The following is a 13,329-nucleotide window of genomic DNA, read 5'->3' on the forward strand; positions in this document are numbered from 1 at the left end:
CCAAAATGGGAATAATGTTTCACAGCTTGTAATAAGCCATTGTTTCTTAATTTTCTAGCCACAAAACCTTTTGTTACTCCTAGAAAGGGATATTTTATTGGACCATTTGAAAAAAGCCATTGCATCTTCCGAAACCTCTGTCTGCATATAAACAGGGGCACTCCGTTGAAAAACTTTTTTTTTAATCAACTGGTGCCAGAAAGTTAAACAGATTTTTAAAATACTTCTATTAAAAAGTCTTAATCCTTCCAGTACTTATTAGCGGCTGTATACTTCAGAGGAAATTCTTTTCTTTTTGGGATCTCTTTTTTGTTACGACCACAGTGCTGTCTACTGACACCTCTGTCCATGTCAGGAACTGTTCAGAGCAGCATATATTTGCTATGGGGATTTTCTCCTGCTCTGGATAGTTCCTGACATGGACAGAGGTGTCAGCAGAGAGCACAGGAATTCTGTGTGAGAAGCTGTCGGGTGTGTCTCTTTTGAGCTCCAGACTTCCAGAGAAGCAGCATTTTTCATCAAGCCTTTCCCAGGGGTGTGACAGGCTCCCTGGGAGAGCTTTCCTGCATGGAGCCTCAGGCCTCCATTCCCTGTTCTTCAAGGGGTTGGAGAGAAAACTGCTACAGCCATTGTTCCAGCCAGAGGCAGAAGATCCAGCAGAGTCTGCAGCAATGCAGGCTCTGCTCCTCCGGCAACGGGTGCCAGACAGAGATCTGGTGGTGGAAGGAAAACAAGGAGGAAGAGTTTGGAGATGTGGGCAGAAAGAGGCCCCAAAGAATCAAATGAGACTTATTGCTCCCGCATGGCCGCACGCTTTGCGGAATACGACCGCTGCAGTAAAGAGCTCAGGCTTGCAAGAAAAGATCTGCGTGGGACTCAGAGTCTGGCAAACTCTGGTTTCAGGAGAAGCAAGCCTGAGCTGAAGAAAAGGATCACAGCCCTGAAAGCCAAGATTGCTAAGCTGGAGGAGAGGAAGGCAGAGATCCTGGAGGGCAGCGGTCTCCTCAGAGAGAAGCTGGCAAATGATGAAAGGTTTGCCGCCATGAAATCCCCAGGTAAGGTGGAGGTTGAGGTGGATGATGGGGAGAGTAGTGGCGGTGAAGATAGTGAGGATGGCAGTGAAGGAGTTAAGGAGAAGATAGAGGAAGGAGCGCATGTGGTGGAGGATGCTGTGTCTGTTCCTATGCCCTGTGACACCCAGGTTCTCCGAGTGCTGTGGGCACTACCAATGCTGCAGGGTACTCTCCTGTGAGGGGGGGGGGGGAGTGTCCAGGAGTCGGAAGCAGAGAAAGGTTGGTCCGTGTGCTCGGGGGGCGGTCCCCCGAGTACTGTGGTTTCTGCGGGCGCTGCGGGGCACTCCTCTGTAAGGGGGGGGGGAGTGTCCGGGCGTCAGTGTCATCAGCAGAGCCTGAGCAGTCGGGCAAGCCTAGTGGTGGCATTGTGGGAGGAGCAGGGGTGCGCCCGGTGGGGCAGCCCCTGACTCATGTGGTAACATCGCCTATGAAGGAGGAGCCATCAGCGTTGACCCCAGCGGCAGCCAAGCCAGCAAGAAAACCTGTATTAAAACCGGCGGTACTACAGGTCCCAGCCAGCCCAGGATATGTTAGGCAGGAAGTGAGTGCAGGGTGTGATAATGATGGTGGTGGTAGTGTTGTGAATGGGAGGAGTGTCAGTGGAGTGAATGATGGTGGGTGTAGTGGTGGGAGTAGTGGTGGTGTGAATGCAACATCTGGTATGGATGATGGGAGTTGTGGTGTGAATGGTGCTCCTGGGTCTGGTCCGGCTGCACCCCCCCCGGCAGTGACTACTCCTTGGAGCTATGCCAGTGTTGCTGCCGGGGATTTGGTGGGGTCCCCGTCTCCATCTGGGCCCGGGGGTTACTTGCAACAGCGCCTCCTGGAGGCTCTGCGTAGGGGCGATGGGTCGATCCAGGTAGAGGGAAGGGGTGAGGTCGACCTGTCTTTCTGGATAGAGAGGCACGGTTTGGGGGCTTTCCGAGAGCAGAAGGGGAAGGTGGTCTGGTCCCTCCCGACACCCGGGCAGGACAATAACCGTAGGAATGGGGTCCGTCTGATTTGGAGGGGCGAGGATGCGTGCCCGCCTCGCGCTAAAGTGGTTGAGCTCCTCCTCCAGATGGAATTCAGGGCGAGTGACATCTTTGCCCTGATCCACCCCTATGGTTCGTCTGAGTTTGACGTAAATTTCGTTCGGCCAGAGGGTCTCGAACTCTTCTGGTCAAACTACGAAGTGGCCAAGAACGAGCCCGGCTGGCGGGATTTTGCTGTAAAGGCGATTTCCCGTCAGAACTCAGTCAAGAAAGTGACAGTTTTGACCCATAAGGAGTCACTTTCTTGTTATGACATCATGACCTGGCTTGGTCGGTATGGGGATGTGACGGACATGCCAAAGAAAAATATGGATGAGCACGGGATCTGGTCAGGGGCCTGGACGTTTTCCGTCAAACTCAAACGTTCAGGTAGTACAGTTGCCCACATTCCGTCAGCCACCTTCCTTGGATGTGACAGGATCCAGGTCTTCTACCAGGGGCAGCCTAATGTCTGTCACAGGTGCAGTAGCCCCACCCATTTTAGCAAAGCCTGTACTGTACAGGTCTGTGCTTTGTGTGGTGGGGTGGGTCATCTGGCCGCATCCTGTAGGCAGATCCGGTGCCACCTGTGTGGTGTCCTCGGGCACCCTTTCAGCCCTTGTCCGAGCGCTTTCGCCCGTGCTGCGACCGCTCCGGCCTGGGAGAGCTGGGAAGTTGCCTCGGCTGGGGAGGGTACGAGCAGGGATGGGGGCGCAACAGGGCTAGTGACGAGGATAAAGGGCCCCGCCAAACTAAGGCGGGAGGAAAATCGTAGGAGGAGTAGGGAGCTGGAGAGTGCCCAGGTGACGGGGGTAGCTCCGGCCAGTGGTCCTGAAGCTGGCCCTGTAACCACTGAAGCCCTGGGAGAGAACGTGCTGAATGAGGAGATCAGGAGGCTGCGCAGAGAGGAAGGCAATATGGCCGACCCTTCCGATTCCTCCCACTATGAAAGTGTGGATGAGGAGAGTGGGGAGAGGCCAAAAAAGAAAGACAAGGGCAAAAGGAAAAGGAAAGGGAGAAAGAAGAGGTCAGAGCTCTGTTAAGCCTTGTACTACGGGCCAGGTCCAAAATGGACGCCTGACTGATTGACCTGTCAAACCGGTACCTCGTCCTCGATACCATCTCCTCCCCCTCCTTGGAGGGGGAAGGTGAGGGGGGGGTGCCTAGGGTGAGAGAGCCTCTGGGGGGAACTGGATCATGTCCTGCGGAGGCACCTTCCTCGGAGGGCAGGGCTAGACTGGGGCCGGACGGAGACGGGGACCACTTGAACCAATCAGAGTCTAAGAAAAGGTCCAAAAGTGGTCCTGCCCTTTCCTCTTCTTCAGAGGATGAGGGGGCAAAAAAGAAGGGGAAGCAGAAGTAAAGGTGTGGCCGTCTAACTCAATGAGCCATGATGGCGGCACTCACCCCCACTGACGCTGGCATCTATTAACTGTGCCAGTATAAAGCCGGATACGGCTAGATTCGCAGCCTTCGATTTTGTGGGCCATGTTGAAGCTGACATTTTCATTTTACAGGAGACCAGGTTGTCAAATCTAGCCTCTCTGGTGAAAGCCAGAAGAGAGTGGAGGCGTGGGCCCTCCCACTGGTCTCTTGCGGCTGAGCCGTATAGTGGGGTGGCGGTCCTTTTTACCGCTCTGGTTGAATGCAGACGGGTTATTGAGTTAGAAATGGGGAGGTGCCTGATCTTAGATGTCCTCATGAAGGGACAAGAGCTCTGGCTCATAAACATCTATGCCCCACAAACAAAGCTGGGCCATAAAAATCTCTTTATGAGGATTAAGCCCTTCCTTTTTACTAGCCGGCAGGTGATCTTTGGAGGGGACTTCAATAATGTCACAAGGTCCCAAGATAGGAGAGGCTCCAACGGTACGCTGGATTGCGATAGTGGGGCCCTTAATAATATAGTTGTTACGCCTAGCGCTCCGGGTCCCCGCTCCTCCCCGGAGCGCTCACGGCGTCTCTCTCCCCGCAGCGCCCCGGTCAGTCCCGCTGACCGGGAGCGCTGCACTGTCATGGCCGTCGGGGATGCGATTCGCACAGCGGGACGCGCCCGCTCGCGAATCGCATCCCAGGTCACTTACCCGTCCCGGTCCCCTGCTGTCATCTGCTGGCGCGCGCGGCTCCGCTCTCTAGGGCGCGCGCGCGCCAGCTCTCTGCGACTTAAAGGGCCAGCGCACCAATGATTGGTGCCTGGCCCAATTAGCTTAATTGGCTCCCATCTGCTCCCTGCCTTTATCTGACCTCCTCCCATGCACTCCCTGGCCGGATCTTGTTGCCTTGTGCCAGTGAAAGCGTTTAGTGTGTCCAAAGCCTGTGTACCTGAACTTCTGCTACCCATCCTGACTACGAACCTTGCCGCCTGCCCCCGACCTTCTGCTACGTCTGACCTTGCCTCTGCCTAGTCCTTCTGTCCCACGCCTTCTCAGCAGTCAGCGAGGTAGAGCCGTTGCTAGTGGATACGACCTGGTTGCTACTGCCGCAGCAAGACCATCCCGCTTTGCGGCGGGCTCTGGTGAAAACCAGTAGCCTCTTAGAACCGGTCCACTAGCACGGTCCACGCCAATCCCTCGCTGACACAGAGGATCCACTACCTGGAAGCCGAATCGTGACAGTAGATCCGGCCATGGATCCCGCTGAGGTGCCGCTGCCAAGTCTCGCTGATCTTCCCACGGTGGTCGCTCAGCAATCGCAGCAGATTGCTCAACAAGGACAGCAGCTGTCGCAGTTGACCGCCATGTTACAGCAAATTCTGCCTCTGCTAAAGCAGCAACCATCTCCTCCGCCAGCTCCTGCACCTTCTCCGCAGCGAGTGGCCGCTCCTAGCCTCCGCTTGTCCCTGCCGGACAAATTTGATGGGGACTCCAGACTCTGCCATGGATTTTTGTCTCAGTGTTCCCTGCATATGGAGATGTTGTCAGACTTGTTTCCTACAGAACGGTCTAAGGTGGCGTTCGTAGTAAGCCTTCTTTCAGGAAAGGCCTTGTCTTGGGCCACACCGCTCTGGGACCGCAATGATCCGGCCACAGCCACAGTCCAGTCCTTCTTTGCTGAAGTCCGAAGTGTCTTTGAGGAACCTGCCCGAGCCTCTTCTGCTGAGACTGCCCTGCTGAACCTGGTCCAGGGTAATTCTTCCGTTGGCGAGTACGCCATACAATTCCGTACTTTTGCTTCTGAACTGTCCTGGAATAATGAGGCTCTCTGCGCGACCTTTAAAAAAGGCCTATCCAGTCGCATCAAGGATGTGCTGGCCGCACGAGAGATTCCTGCCAACCTCCAAGAACTCATCCATTTGGCTACCCGCATTGACATGCGTTTTTCTGAGCGACACCAAGAGCTCCGCCAGGAAAAAGACTTAGATCTCTGGGCACCTCTCCCACAGCATCCTTTGCAGTCTATGCCTGGGCCTCCCGCCGAGGAGGCCATGCAAGTGGATCGGTCTCGCCTGACCCAGGAAGAGAGGAATCGCCGTAGAGAAGAAAATCTCTGTCTGTACTGTGCCAGTACCGAGCATTTCTTGGTGGATTGCCCTATCCGTCCTCCACGCCTGGGAAACGCACGCACGCACCCAGCTCACGTGGGTGTGGCATCTCTTGGTTCTAAATCTTCTTCTCCACGTCTCACGGTGCCCGTGCGGATTTCTCCTACAGCCAACTCCTCCCTCTCAGCCTTGGCCTGCTTGGACTCTGGTGCCTCCGGGAATTTTATTTTGGAGTCCTTTGTTAATAAATTCTGCATCCCGGTGACCCGTCTCGCCAAACCGCTCTACATTTCCGCGGTCAACGGAGCCAGATTGGACTGCACCGTGCGTTACCGCACAGAACCCCTCCTGATGTCTATCGGACCCCACCACGAAAGGATTGAGTTCTTCATTCTCCCCAGTTGTACCTCTGAGGTCCTCCTCGGTCTGCCATGGCTCCGGCTTCATTCCCCCACCCTTGATTGGACCACCGGGGAGATAAAGAACTGGGACTCTGCCTGCCATAGGAAGTGCCTCTCCCCCCCTCCCAGTCCCGTCAGGCAAACCTCTGTGCCTCCTCATGGCCCCCGTCCTGGTGTCACACTGCCCCGTGCCAGGCTTCGCCCTCTGCCCTCCCTCCCCATTCCCACTCCTGCTGTACTGCCTGCCGTTGAGGAAACCCTCCATTCTTTCCCGGTGTCCTCATCCCAGGGGAGGCAGTTGCCGGTCAAAGAAAAGGGGAGACCTAAGGGGGGGGGTACTGTTACGCCTAGCGCTCCGGGTCCCCGCTCCTCCCCGGAGCGCTCACGGCGTCTCTCTCCCCGCAGCGCCCCGGTCAGTCCCGCTGACCGGGAGCGCTGCACTGTCATGGCCGTCGGGGATGCGATTCGCACAGCGGGACGCGCCCGCTCGCGAATCGCATCCCAGGTCACTTACCCGTCCCGGTCCCCTGCTGTCATCTGCTGGCGCGCGCGGCTCCGCTCTCTAGGGCGCGCGCGCGCCAGCTCTCTGCGACTTAAAGGGCCAGCGCACCAATGATTGGTGCCTGGCCCAATTAGCTTAATTGGCTCCCATCTGCTCCCTGCCTTTATCTGACCTCCTCCCATGCACTCCCTGGCCGGATCTTGTTGCCTTGTGCCAGTGAAAGCGTTTAGTGTGTCCAAAGCCTGTGTACCTGAACTTCTGCTACCCATCCTGACTACGAACCTTGCCGCCTGCCCCCGACCTTCTGCTACGTCTGACCTTGCCTCTGCCTAGTCCTTCTGTCCCACGCCTTCTCAGCAGTCAGCGAGGTAGAGCCGTTGCTAGTGGATACGACCTGGTTGCTACTGCCGCAGCAAGACCATCCCGCTTTGCGGCGGGCTCTGGTGAAAACCAGTAGCCTCTTAGAACCGGTCCACTAGCACGGTCCACGCCAATCCCTCGCTGACACAGAGGATCCACTACCTGGAAGCCGAATCGTGACAATAGTTAGGGAAGCTCGCCTAGAGGATGCCCACATCCGGAGCCCCTCAGGCCAAGCGGGTTTCACGTATCATCGAGGTAGCAGCAGCAGGTCTAGGATAGCCAAGTTTTATTTGAAGGAGGAAGCCGTCTCTTCCGCAGTGTCCGTGGTTGAGGTGGAATTCTCTGATAACGGTATGATTTTGTTTTCCTTGAATGTTTCAGAGACCCCCGGATGGGTAAAGGTTATTGGAAGCTGAATTCGTCCCTCCTGGAGGAAGCGGCGATAAGACAGTCCTTTGAGGATTTTCTTCAGAGTCAGGTATCTTAACTGGGCCTTTGTAGTAGTAAGTCAGAGTGGTGGGAGGGTTCTTCCGCCAGCTCTCGAGCCTCAGGTCCCTGAATAGGTATCGCCTGTATCAGGGTCTGAGGAGGAAACTCGAGCTTCTTGTTTCGACTGGAGGTAGCCGAGAGGATATCTCCAGAGTGAAGTCCTTGCTGATGAGGTGTCAGTACGATAGGCACGCATCTTTGGTTTTTGAGAGAGATTAAAGGAAGTACCGCTCGCCCGACCCTTACAAGAACTGCAAGATGTCAGTGAGTAGTAAAGTAGTCTCAGGACTGGTTGATAGTACGGGATCCCTGAATCGGTCCAGATCAGGGATCCTGGAGGTCGTCAGATCCTTCTATTCGCACCTCTTGGGGAGGAAGGATCTAGATTGAGGCAGGATGTTGGTTTTCCTTGCTGAAACCATTCCTGAGCCAGGGGTAGACCCCTCTCTTGATGTTTTGGCAGAAGATATCAGGGAAGAGGAAGTGAGACTGGCGATCGAGGGGCTCGCCCCCAAGAAGTCGCCAGGTCCGGATGGCTTAACATCCGAGTGGTATAAGACCTTTAAGGAGTCTTTAGCTCCCCTTTTGACCAAGGTATTCAATGAGTGTCTCTCCTCGGGCACTCTGCCAAAGTCAATGAGGAGGTCAGCCCTGATTCTTCTCTCAAAGGGTAAAGATCCCAGCCGTATTGAGAATTGGAGGCCCATAGCTCTTCTCAATACGGACAGGAAGCTTCTGGCCAAGATACTGTTTAATCTGTTGGTGAAGTTAGCACCACGGCTCCTTTGGGGGGCTCAGCACTGCTCTGCCCCAGGCCGAAGCACCTTAAGTGCTGTCCTCAGTGTCAGGGAGGCAGTGGAGCGGAGTAGTGCGGGTCTCTGGAAGGGGTACTTACTGTCCTTGGATCAGGCCAAAGCATTTGATCGGGTGAACCACGAGTACCTCTGGTCCGTCCTCCTGAAATATGGCTTACCGAGTACTTTTGTGAAGTGGCTTAAGATCTTGTATGCCGGGGCAGAGAGTTTCCCACTGGTGAACGGGTGGTCCGGCCGCTCTTTTGAGGTGGGGTCCGGAGTCCGTCAGGGTTGTCCTTTGAGCCCGCTTTTATACTTGTTCGCGATTGATCCCTTCGTCCGGAGGGTAGATTGTGGGCCGTTGGCGGGAGTCGGGATGAGTCTGGTGGAGCTGGATGTCACCCAGAGAGTGGTGGCGTACGCTGATGATGTCACTATTTTCATCTCCTCGAGGGAGGAGGTCGATGTGGTGATGTCGGAGGTGGACCGCTACTCGGAGGCATTCGGGTCCAAGATCAACCGGGAAAAGTGTGAAAGTCTCTGGCTGGGAGGGGGGGATCCCACGTTTGATCTCCCGGATAGTGATGAGCGGCATAGGCCATATTCAAATTCGCGAATATATGGACGAATATTCATCATATATTCGCGAATATTCGCATATTCGTAATATTCTCGTTTTATTTTCGCATACGCGAAAATTCACGTATGCGAAAATTAGCATATACTAAATTTGCATAAGCGAAAATTCACATATGCGAAAATTTGCATATGCAAATTTTGTCATATGTGAAAATTCGTGCACCAGTCTCACACAGTAGTATTAGAGCCTTCTTTACACCACACAAGATGGAAGCAGAGAGGGATGATCACTGTGATGTGTACTGTGAAAAAAAAAAAATGAAAAAAAATAAAACGAATATTCGTAATTACGAATATATAGTGCTATATTCGCGAATATTCGCGAATTCGCGAATATGCGATATTCGCGAATATGCGATATTCGCGAATAAAATTCGCATTGCGAATATTCGCAAGCAACACTACTCCCGGACACCCTCCCAGGGCCCCAAGACTCAGCAAAAATTCTGGGCATCACATTCAGCCAGGATGATTATCCCACCAAAAACTGGGACGATAAGCTCCATGATGCCACTCAGAGGGTGAACCAGTGGAAGGGTTGGTCTATGACCCTCAGGGAAAGGGTGCACCCGATTAAATCATACCTGATCCCCTTGTTTATCTGGGCAGCGTATGTATCTTGCCAGAGGCTTGCGACACTAGGGTCTACAGCCTGTTTTTCCAACTGTTATGGGGGAACAGAATGAACCTAGTCAAGAGGGAGGTTACGTACCGCACGAGGAGACTAGGGGGTTCATCTATGGTAAACCCTGTGGTGTTCTTAACCAACACCTTCTTGAAAGCTAACATCTCGAACCTCTTGAAAGAGAGGGCTTCTCCGTGGGTACTCTCCAGCAGGGAATGGTTTTGGCCTTTCTTCCAGGAATGGGAGAGAGGAGGGCAAGTGAAGGACCTCAGTAAGCCCCATGGATATCATCCGGCTTACGCTACCCCGACTCTGAAGGCGATACGTCGGTGGGGTCTGGGAGTGTGGGAGATCAGGACCCAGTCAAGGCAGTTCCTTGACAAACGGGTTCTGTTGACCCACTTCCAGAAGCCTCTGGCGCTCAGGGACTGCCCAGGTCGGGATCAGAGGGTGGGGTTGTATCTTTTAAACTTGAAAAGGATCCCCCAGAAGTTTTGGGACTTGGCCTGACGCTGCTTTCAGGGGAAGCTAGGTGTAAGGGACAACCTGAAGTACAGGAACTCTCATCACCGGGGGTGTCCCCGAGAATAGTGTGTGGACACGCTGGAAAGCATGGACATCTTCCTGCTTCATTGTCCCTTTAACGTAGGGGTCTACAACCGGGTGGGCGCTACCATCGGCTGGAGTCAACTTGCCGGCCTTACCTATCCGGAGTGGGCTTATGGGGCATTCAGGACCCTCGGGGGCCGAGATCGGGGCACTTTATTTCTAGTCAGCTTAGTGGTTAAGTATCACACGTGGAATGCACTGTGTTTAGTGTCCACCCAGTGTAGGAACATCACCGGTGACCTCGGAAAGATCAGGTCTTTGGAGTATGGCAGTCTTGGTACCAGTAGGGCTTCTCTCCTATGGAGAGGGTTTTCTTTTCATGTGCCCTAGGTACTAGACCTTTTTGGGTAGAGTACCTTTATTTTGGTTAGGGACAGGCATACAGGGATAGGGTGATAGTAGGGTCAGTTTTAATGAAGGGATAGAATTAGGGAGAATAGTAGTGGGAGTTAGGGAAAGAGTTTAAATTTCTTCAGTGTATCAGATCTGCCATCCTTCTCCCTGGTGGTGGGCTGTTGCATGTGCACCATAGCTTTTTGTTTTGTTTTCAGCTGATATGGTATGAAGGGCTTACATGCACTGAACTTGGGCCTAAATTGGGTTGTGGTCTTGTATATAAGGTTGTATTTAGTTGGTTGGTTGGAGTGCTAGGTGGGGAGGGGGTATTTGTGGGTGGTGTTTTTTTTTTTTTTTTTTAGGGGATTTGACATGGGTCAGTTAAGGACTGGACTTAAGAACTGGACTTAAGTACTGTACGAACGGTTATAGACTGACCCATGTACAGGAGGGGTGGTGTGGGAAAGGGCACAGTTTTAGTGTAGGATTTGTTTTAGGGTTTTTGTAGGTATTTTTGTGAGGCACATTTATTATATTTGTACTGGACGGATTAAGATTTTTTAATAGAAGTAATTTACAAATCTGTTTAACTTTCTGGCATCAGTTGATTTAAAAAAAAAAAAAAAGTACCCCTTTAATTTTAAAAAGCATACAAATTTGTTAGTGCAGTAGATTTTTATTTGATCTACTAGTTAACACCGGGTACCATCTATTAGGCAGTGCTTTTCAAGCAATTTACAATGGAGACAAGAGGAAAATAGATATAGATAGATATAGATATTAGTATTGATAACAGTGTCTAAAGGGTTAATGGCAAATACAAGCATGATCGCTGATGTCTACCATTAGTCGCATAGTCTGTGAATCGGAACTTTATTTTTTTTTTATTATCATTTGCCAAAAAATATAAGTATTTTTCAATAATTTAGTAAATAACACTTTAAAAAAATAAAAATAAAATGTTTTTTTTTCTTTTTTCTTTTTATCATGTGCCAAAAATGTATATTTATGATTAAATATTTTACTTAATAACACTTTTTTTTTTATTCTCACTAGCAAAGAGCTGGCAAAAAAAAAAAAAAAACACAGCTTTGGATCATTCTCATGTAAAACTTTTTGCGCCAAATTTACAATGGGGGACAAGAGGAAAATAGATATAGATAGATATAGATATCATTATTGATAACAGTGTCTAAAGGGTTAATACCAGATACAAGCATGATCACTGATGTCTACCGTTAGTGGCATAATCTGTGAATCGGAACTTTAATTAATTAATTTATTTTTTATTATCGTTTGCCAACAAATTATATGCATTTTTCAATAATTAAGTAAATAACACTTTAAAAAAAAAGTTTTTTTCATTTTTTTTTTGTGCCAAAAATTTATATTTACGATTAAACATTTGACTTAATAATGCTTTTTTTATTTTCTCACTAGCAAAGGGCTCGCATAAAAAAAAAAAAAAAAAAAAAAAGAAGCTTCGGATCATTCTCATGTAAAACCCTTTGATGTTTATTGGAAACTTTTTGTGGCAAATTTTTCCAGTTTTGCGCCAAAATTATGGCATGGAAATATTTTGAATATGCCTCCCAATATTTTGAACTTGTTCTACATTTAAACATTGCCTAAAGATAACTCCTTTCCTATTCTACAGTCACAGGTGGCTCGTGGTTCGACCATGTCAGGGGCTGGTACACGCACAAAGAAGATTTCAACATACTGATTGTGACCTATGAGGAGATGAAGAAGGTAATTGTGGTTTATCGGCTGATCAGACGTTGTCACGATTCGGCTTCCAGGTAGTGGATCCTCTGTGTCAGCGAGGGATTGGCGTGGACCGTGCTAGTGGACCGGTTCTAAGAGGCTACTGGTTTTCACCAGAGCCCGCCGCAAAGCGGGATGGTCTTGCTGCGGCAGTAGCAACCAGGTCGTATCCACTAGCAACGGCTCTACCTCGCTGACTGCTGAGAAGGCGTGGGACAGAAGGACTAGGCAGAGGCAAGGTCAGACGTAGCAGAAGGTCGGGGGCAGGCGGCAAGGTTCGTAGTCAGGATGGGTAGCAGAAGTTCAGGAACACAGGCTTTGGACACACTAAACGCTTTCACTGGCACAAGGCAACAAGATCCGGCAAGGGAGTGCAAGGGAGGAGACCAGATATAGCCAGGGAGCAGGTGGAAGCCAATTAAGCTAATTGGGCCAGGCACCAATCATTGGTGCACTGGCCCTTTAAGTCTCAGAGAGCTGGCGCGCGCGCGCCCTAGAGAGCGGAGCCGCGCGCGCCAGCACATGACAGCAGGGGACCGGGACGGGTAAGTGACCTGGGATGCGATTCGCGAGCGGGCGCGTCCCGCTGTGCGAATCGCATCCCCAACAGCCAAGACAGTGCAGCGCTCCCGGTCAGCGGGACTGACCGGGGCGCTGCAGGGAGAAAGACGCCGTGAGCGCTCCGGGGAGGAGCGGGGACCCGGAGCGCTAGGCGTAACAGTACCCCCCCCCTTAGGTCTCCCCTTCTCTTTGTCCGGTAACTGCCTCCCCTGGGATGAGGACACCGGGAAAGAATGGAGGGTTTCCTCAACGGCAGGCAGTACAGCAGGAGTGGGAATGGGGAGGGAGGGCAGAGGGCGAGGCCTGGCACGGGGCCGTGTGACACCAGGACGGGGGCCATGGGGAGGCACAGAGGCTTGCCTGACGGGACTGGGAGGGGGGGAGAGGCACTTCCTGTGGCAGGCAGAGTCCCAGTTCCTGATCTCCCCGGTGGTCCAATCAATGGTGGGGGAATGAAGCCGGAGCCAAGGCAGACCGAGGAGGACCTCAGAGGTACAGTTGGGGAGAATGAAGAACTCAATCCTCTCAAGGTGGGGTCCAATAGACATGAGGAGGGGCTCTGTGCGGTAACGCACGGTGCAGTCCAATCTGGCTCCGTTGACCGCGGAAATGTAGAGCGGCTTGACGAGACGGGTCACCGGGATGCTGAATTTATTAACAAACGACTCCAAAATAA

General features: G+C 52.0%; 1 protein-coding gene across 2 annotated transcripts in view; it reads left to right on the top strand.

The window, feature by feature from the left end:
- The window catches only part of LOC130361132 (amine sulfotransferase-like), a 74,195-nt gene that overhangs the window by 53,656 nt on the left and 7,210 nt on the right, over window positions 1-13,329 (top strand). For both annotated transcript variants that reach the window (XM_056563744.1, XM_056563745.1), the window contains one exon: window positions 11,983-12,077. In XM_056563744.1, the coding sequence (XP_056419719.1) occupies window positions 11,983-12,077 (95 nt within the window). The remainder of the gene's footprint in view (window positions 1-11,982; window positions 12,078-13,329) is intronic.

This window comes from Hyla sarda, chromosome 3, assembly GCF_029499605.1.
Source record: "Hyla sarda isolate aHylSar1 chromosome 3, aHylSar1.hap1, whole genome shotgun sequence".
NCBI classification, from domain to species: domain Eukaryota; kingdom Metazoa; phylum Chordata; class Amphibia; order Anura; family Hylidae; genus Hyla; species Hyla sarda.